Source organism: Cynara cardunculus (genome assembly GCF_001531365.2).
Source record: "Cynara cardunculus var. scolymus isolate 2C chromosome LG 5, CcrdV1, whole genome shotgun sequence".
NCBI classification, from domain to species: Eukaryota; Viridiplantae; Streptophyta; class Magnoliopsida; order Asterales; family Asteraceae; genus Cynara; species Cynara cardunculus.
The window spans coordinates 798,562-806,589 of record NC_037532.1 but is presented as its reverse complement, the minus strand read 5'-3'; the positions used below and the strand labels follow the sequence as shown (position 1 = coordinate 806,589).

At 36.6% G+C, this 8,028-nt stretch overlaps 1 protein-coding gene across 1 annotated transcript; it reads left to right on the top strand.

Moving 5' to 3' along the window:
- Window positions 1-1,677: 1,677 nt before the first annotated feature.
- Window positions 1,678-7,004, top strand: LOC112512341 (BTB/POZ and MATH domain-containing protein 2-like). Its single transcript, XM_025118237.1, has 4 exons — window positions 1,678-2,390; window positions 4,162-4,510; window positions 5,646-5,922; window positions 6,538-7,004. Exons 1-4 carry the CDS (start codon window positions 1,972-1,974, stop codon window positions 6,714-6,716), a joined length of 1,224 nt encoding a protein of 407 aa, XP_024974005.1. The 5' UTR covers window positions 1,678-1,971; the 3' UTR covers window positions 6,717-7,004.
- The last annotated feature ends 1,024 nt before the right edge of the window (window positions 7,005-8,028 follow it).

Below are 8,028 nucleotides of genomic sequence, written 5' to 3'. Positions count from 1 at the left end.
TAACCGGTTGAAGCATTAACCGGTTACCATGCCGATGTGGCAAGTGATGTGATAATATTGAGTTGGATACCACATCAGTATGGTAACCGCTTAATGCTTCAACTGCTTATCCGGATACTTAAATGTTTAAAACTTTACATYTTAGGTACCGAAATGAAAGTTCTGAAAGTACGTTACYCAAAATAGGAATCAARTTAAARTACRTTACTTTTTCATGCAATTTGTTCTTTTATAAAAGGTTTGATAAATTAATCTCATATTTAATACACATCCAATAAAATAGAGAAATTGTATAKATTCATATCAATATCAACAAATTAGTTGGATAATAATAAATTTCTAAGATTTCGGGCTTTGGAAAAAGAATAGATGTCTATGAATTCGAAGTCTATAATTAATTTCAGATTAACAAATCAGATTGTATCAAGTGAAACAAATTTTTTATTCTAATTTTAACGAAGATACATCTTTGAAGCGACTGTTCCCTAGATAAATACGTCATGATATTTTAAAGCTATTAGATCGCAGCTTGATGTACCAAAAATTTCCATTTCGTTGCATCCAAGATTTTTGTTCCGACAATCGTATGAAGAATGGATGCAAGAAAAATACTCTCATTTCCAGTGTCCTGTTTATTTTTATTGAATATTGTATTGAGCATTGAAGTGAAGTAAGAAATCGGAAAACTCTTTTTTTCTAACAGAGAAAAAGATTCGTAATTTAGTATACAGAAAAATTAAAAGAATTTATAAAGAGAGTTCTTTTTCTTAATCTCATGAAACAAGATATAGGAATCGATTCAGTTGATAGAAGAAGACGGAGGCAGGTCTGAGGATGAACTGGTACTGGGCGAGGGGATTGTTTTTTCGTTGAACAGTTCTTTTAGAAAACGAATCGATCTGATTGATGAGTAATAAGAAGACAATTCATGATTCAGATGCTTAATAATAAGAAGGAATAATCTGTATACCCAGACCAAAGAGTTTTACATGTGGTTCATACCTAATAACACAATACAAATAACACAAAGAAGTACGTAAACCACAAGGGGTAGTGGTATTGGGATTAGTCGGCTCGCACAGCAGGTTGGATATCCAAGTTAATAAAAAAAAAAGTACGTAAAAATCAACAAAAAACAGGRAAAAAGTTTTCTCGAAACCAACAAAAAAAAAACCTTGAAAACGATGGAATTCGGGAAAATTATAATTGAAAATCAACCCTGATGAAATGTATCAATTCAATTGGTATGAGAAGCGCAATTCATATAATAAGAGTGATGGGCTGTTTGGCAATTGTTGAATGGTTTGATACAGAATGATTAAGTGGTCAGAATGATTAAGAGACTCTCATAATATAATATAAAATGAAATATAACTGTTTGGTAATTATGTACAATGAAATTAGGGCTCTTAATGGTTAAGAGAGATCTAGGATACAAAACCACTCAGAGGGTTTTAAAACCATTAAGAGGCAGATTTTTTTTTCCAAATAAGATTTATTTTTTAACGATTTAAAGATTACCTCTTAATGAAACTATCAAAAGGTAAACAAATAAACTGAGATAAAAAATTCTTTTTGAACCTAAACCTTGTCATTTGTTGTTCTCTTGAAGAAACCTGACGTCTATTTAAACCTCATAACTTTCGGTCAGATGATTCAGACCCATCAYCATTCAACCATCCCCTTTCTCTATCTCGTCATTTTCCTTTTTCTTCATCTCAAAAAGGGTCGTTGAATATGTTCTCCAAATCAATAACCAAACCCTAGATTTCATCCAAAAACGTTTGATTTTCCCCTCCAAACCCTAAATTAACCTTAATTAATCTCCACACAACTAGATCAGATGAATAATTTAACATTTTYGTTGTATTCGTCGGTCTGATTTTCATAAATTCACTGGTTTTCTTAAACCCTTTCTCGGAAATTCCTGAAATTCGAATCGTTTTGTCAACAATTGGCGGGTGATTGGGGATGGGTAGGGCGTGTATAGAAACATCGAGGCCATCTTCATCGTCGTCGTCGTCATCTCCACCGGCGGTGACGACGTCGACATCGATCACYGAGACCGTTAACGGCGAGCATGATTTTAGGATTTCCGGTTATTCGCTATCGAAGGGTATTGGAATTGGGAAATATGTAGCATCAGATACTTTTATGGTTGGTGGTTATTCATGGGCGATCTATTTTTACCCTGATGGGAAGAGCCTTGAGGATAATGCGAATTATGTTTCGTTATTCATCGCGTTGGCTAGCGATGGATCGGATGTTCGTGCCCTTTTTGAGCTGACTCTTATCGATCAAAGTGGGAAAGAGAGACATAARGTTCATAGCCATTTTGGAAGAGCTTTGGAAAGTGGGCCTTATACTCTTAAATACAGAGGTAGTATGTGGTAAGATAAACATCTTTATGTTCACTATTTGGGTTGATTTGATTAGATAGATGCAATTATGATCGTTTATATGAATTATGTTTTTTCCAATTGTTAGGACTTAGGATTGAACTTGTTCATCTGTGTGAATTTTGTTTTTAAGCTGGTTCTTTGTGCTTCATTGATCATTTGGGCAAAAAGTTGCTTACCTGCAACTAGAGGTGCTAAAAAAACCAACTCGGCCAACCCAACATTTAGAAACCCAAAAAAACTCAACCCGRTGTGACCAGACACATAGCTGATACAAAATTAGACCAAACTGCATCTATTGGGTTGGAATTGGGTTAGGGTAATTTGAACCCAACTCAACCCGATAAACCCGATGCCTTTCTATACTATGGATCAAGGTTTTAAAGAACTGAAACGAGCCTCGAGGCGTTTGTTGGTCTTTTTTGTATGTTCTGATTTTGAGTTTACTTCGTTTAACATGCTTAGCTAGATTGTAAAACGATATACCCAAGTTTCAACCCGACCAACTCAACCCGACCAACTCAACCCAACCTCATGGTTTTGGCCTTTTGGGTTGGGTTGGGTTGGGTTGAGATTTTTAAAACCGGGAACATTGGGTTGGGTTGTTCAAATGCCGCCAATCCAACCCATATGCAGCCCTACCTGCAAACCCAACCCCCACTGGCCCCACAGAACCTGTTTCGAAGACACCAATTTGAGGGGGTATTTTCTGTCTCACTGCCCGAGGCTATGTATTGGGGCAAAGTCGCCGCATCCCCCCAYGCCTTTGCCAACTGAGCTACATGCCAGAGTTCATTGATTATTGTTGTTTTGGTGACGAATAGTTTAGTTCTTTAGTTGCGTAATCAATTTGTTTTTCTARTTTATTGTTATCACCCATGAATGATAATCAATATGCTATACTCCTGTGGGTGTCCGAGCCAGTTTGCACACACTTCGACTAATCCCATGGGACATGAAGATAACAATTGGGAAAATCAGTGGTGGTCCTGAGGAAACTTGAACACCTATGGGAGGATCCCCAAGGTCTGACCTTTATTTGCGAGTGACCTCTTTGATGCATTTGGTGGTATCACATCCAGTTTTCTTAAGGTTAATGATTGAGCAATTCCTATGCTAAATTAAGCYATGGTTGTGATGCTATGTTGCCTTATATGAGTATAATCTTTAACCTACAGCTAGGCTAATAGATTGATTTTTTGTTCACTTTTGCACAAGTTGGGTGTCTTCTCGGAAACAACAACCCTATCCTCTCGGGGTAGAGGTCAGGTCTGGATACATCTCAACCCTTCATAGGCCATGCTTTCAAGCGGGATATACTGGGTTTGGTTTAGAGGATTTTATTCAAGTGGTTCTTCTTTTGGACCGTGGAAAGAAGAAACAACCGCACTACCTTCTGGGGACATCTCACCCCTCCCAGACCTTGCTTTCAAGTGGGAKATATTGGGTTTGGTTTAGAGGATTTTTTTCTAGTGGTTCTTCTTTTTGATTGTGGAAAGAAGAAACAGCCGCCCTACCCTCCGGGGTAGAGGTCAGGTCTGCATACATCTCACCCCTTACAGATCCTGCTCTCAAGCGGGATATACTGGGTTTGGTTTRGAGGATTTCATTCAAGTGGTTCTTCTTTGTGACCGTGGAAAGAAGAAACAAGCGCTCTACCTTATAGGGGTAGAGGTTTGTTTGGTTTGGTGTGGTTTGGCTTAGAGGCTTTTATTTAGTTGGTTCTTTCTGACCGTGGATTTTTGGTTGTGGCATGCTTCAGGGGCTACAAACGGTTTTTCAAAAGATCATCTTTAGAAACATCAGACTACTTGAAAGATGATTGCCTTCAAGTCCATTGTTGTGTTGGTGTTGTCAAGTCCCATACGGAGGGCCCTAAGTCCTACTCTATCTTTGTGCCGCCTTCGGATATTGGGCAGCACTTTGGGCAGCTCTTGGAATGTGGAAAGGGAACCGACGTTTCTTTTGAAGTGAATGGAGAAACCTTTGCTGCCCACAGATTGGTTCTTGCCGCCCGCTCACCGGTTTTCARGGCGCAACTTTTTGGGCCAATGAGAGACCAAAATATCCGGTGTATCAAAGTTGAAGACATAGAATCCCCTGCTTTTAAGGTTCRTTTCAAATATATCCTCTCTTTTGGAAGTTAACTTTGAAAGTGTTCGGTGCAACTATCTTTTCGTGTTCCGTTTGTCACTTATCCTTCTTGTCCGCTGAGGGTGCATTTGGTATAAGGACAGGACAAAACAACTGTTTAGCATTTGGTAAGACATAACTGGACAGGACGGAACAGATAAAATGACCAATTTACCCATAATAAGTGTTTATATATTTTGATTAATTTATGTAATTTATAAATTGTAAAAAAATAAATATTTTTTTAACAAAATATATTATTAGAAAGTTTTCACCAAGATGATTGAAATGATACCAAAATAAAAAGTTTTATGTAGTTTTCAATTTTTATTTTATTTTATACCTTTTCTATATTTTTCTTATTCATTAGTATTAAATAAAGTCCATAAATTTATCAAAATATAGAAACCATATAAAACTAATATCTCGAGGACAGTAAAATGAAAACTTAAAGAGCATAAATAAATAAAATGTAAAGAGGGAGGCGTCTTTTATGCTTTAGAGGAGAATAATGTTTTATTGTGAGGTTATATTGGTAAAAATATAGGCATGTTTCATCTTATTGTGAGGTTATATTGGGGTGGGGGAGTGGAACATGCCTGCTCCACTTTTATTCATGACTTTTATTCATGTCTATTTCACATAAAAGTCTTGCCAAACGTGGAACAATAATCTTTGTTCTATGTTGTTCTGCCATGTACGGCGTACCAACCAAATGCACCACGAGGATCTTTAAGGAAACAATTACTTTACCCTTTGGGGTAGAGGTGAATCCAACATTGATTATAATATTAAAATATTTCATTCATCTATTAAAATATTATTTCTCWCTCTAAATAATTATTTTCAAAGTCCCTGTTTGTAGAAATATATTAAAAAATATTTCTATCACATGGTAATCATTTTTKGGGTAATCTAAAAAACTTCTTTTTCCTACTTTCTCCATTTAGGAGATGGTTTTGGGGAATCTGTTGCAGCTCGAGTTTAGTTCAAAATCTCCATTTTAGAGAATCTGTTGGAGATGCTCTTAATTTTCGTTCGGACTTCATGCCTCCGTATGCAACTTGGTTTACTTCATTTTCTATATATTATTAATTTATTTTTCGTTTTCAGGCGTTGCTTCATTTCATATATTGGGATAATCTCCCCGATATGGAAGAACTTACGGGATTGAATACAAAATGGGCATCAACTTTGATGTTCCAACATCTGCTTGCAGCGGCTGATCGGTATGGTTTAGAGCGGCTTTTGATGCTTTGTGAGTCTAATCTTTGTGAGGATGTTGCCATTAATACCGTCGCAACAACATTAGCTTTGGCTGAACAGCACCATTGTCGGCAGTTAAAATCCGTGTGCCTGAAATTTGTTGCTTTGCCTGAAAATCTSAGAGGTAAAATCCCTCTCTTTTTTCGGTTATAATTTGATGACTGAAGTATCATTTATTGATATTTTCTGTCATTTTTATGATTCGCTATTACAGAATTGACCTTGTAGGACGTCAAATATGTCTTTAAGGGCTGTTTGGTTGGTTTTCCATTAAGTTTTGTAATCCGTATGGATAAGGCTGTCTATATGGATCAGGAAAGTCTTTGTTTGAAAGGGTTTTTTCATAGATGGAAGGAGCTTGTTTTTAATTGCGAGAGACGGGTTTGGAAAAATCTTGCCTTTCTGCATAAAGCTCCCCCCCCCCTATAAGCTTACTAAATAAGCAACTTTTTGTATCATTAAGCCACTACTGTTTGTATGCTTACCAAATAAGCTGTGAGTGCACCCTTATGTTTTACGTCACTCTCGTCCACMCAACCTAGTCCTGCCAGCGTACCAAGCGTAAGCTTGTGTTTTATGTCCAAGAACATTGAACGGATTTTGGTTAAAAGGCTCGATATCTTTCTGTTTTGTACTTGGATGATCGACACATGTAATTTTCATGAAATATTTATGATGATCTTATGGGTGTTTTTTTTAATTGGGGCCTAAAAATAATCTGCTGTTGTTCTTCAATTAGCTGTGATGCAGACCGATGGGTTCGACTACTTGAAAGAAAGTTGTCCGCATGTATTAACCGAGCTTTTGGAGCAYGTGGCTCGAATCAATGAGCATTCTCTCCCCATTTGCACCCACCCGAATGCAATCATACTCGATGGAAGCGATGTTCATGGTAGACGGGTGAAACCCAGATTGTAATTGTAGACAAATGTGTTATATCGACATTTTTGCAGCCGATCTTTCGGGTCCGTTGTCAAAAGTTTTCGACTTTGTGTTTTCGAGCTGCCGAGTTTTACACATATATTGTTCCCTTTCATCTATTTTTCTTGTTAAAGTGTTAGATTTGTTGCTAAAGTTTGGTCGGTCTGATCCTATCAAACTGGTATCGGAGCAGACCGACGTCAAAWTTACCAATTTGTTTGGTGAGGTATTAACCAGTAATTAATGTGATTGAAAATAAATGAAATTGTTTGCTTTTAAATAATGTAATCTGTTCATCCCTTTATAAGTCTAAATTTTCATTTTAGATCTAACCGGGGGAACGGACATTCAATCCTTGTTATTTTCATTTTCATTCCTCTATCTGAACCAAACTGCCTTCCGTTTTAAGTTGATTTGAATATGGAGTTGTAAATTGAGTGAGGCGTGGAGTGAAGGTAAGGTTGAGTCTTAAGTTTTATGAGTCGTGCTTATGGCGGTAAATTTGTACATCATATATTATATTATATATAAGTTTAGGTTCAGATAAAAACAATGGAAAAAGGAAAAACTAAAGAACACTCTGGTAATTGTTCATCTAGACGTTAAGCATATATGCATACAAGTACTTTGTAAGCAATTTGTCCGATATGCACACCTGCATAACAGCCTCACGTGCATAAAAGCTAATAAACGTCTTCAATTACTTGTATACACATGTGCATACTGTTTAGATGGATGATTACCAAAGTGTTCCTTAGTTTTTTATGTTTTTTAAGTTTTCCTCTCTCCCCCTCTCTCTCTCTCTCTCTCTCTCTCTCTCTCTCTCAGCGCTTACCATGTAAAAGTCATCGTCCTCACTTACCGGGTAAGACTTTTGATTCTTGTCTCGTTTTTACCAGATAAGACTCTTGATTTTTGTCTCGTTTTTAGCGGATAAGATTCTTGATTCTTACCATATTTATCCGATAAGGTAATGTGACTTGGTAAACATTTTGTAAACGGCACATAAGACAATAAAAAGGTAAGAAATATCAAATATCGTGTTACAAAAATTACGAATTGGACCATAATATGTCACAGGCTTAACGTGACGTTAAACACAAATCTTTTAAGTCATGACGACCATCGCAAACAAACTTTTTACAACACTGAATATAAGCATATCTTTTTTCTAGCACGTGTTACGGTGTTAGTAGGGACTTAATCACAAATAAAAATCATTTGACCCAAATTCCAACGTTGCATTCCAATAAATTTAAAACAAAGTAAAGAAAATCGTTAGGATTGTGTCGTAGTGGTTGAGATTTTG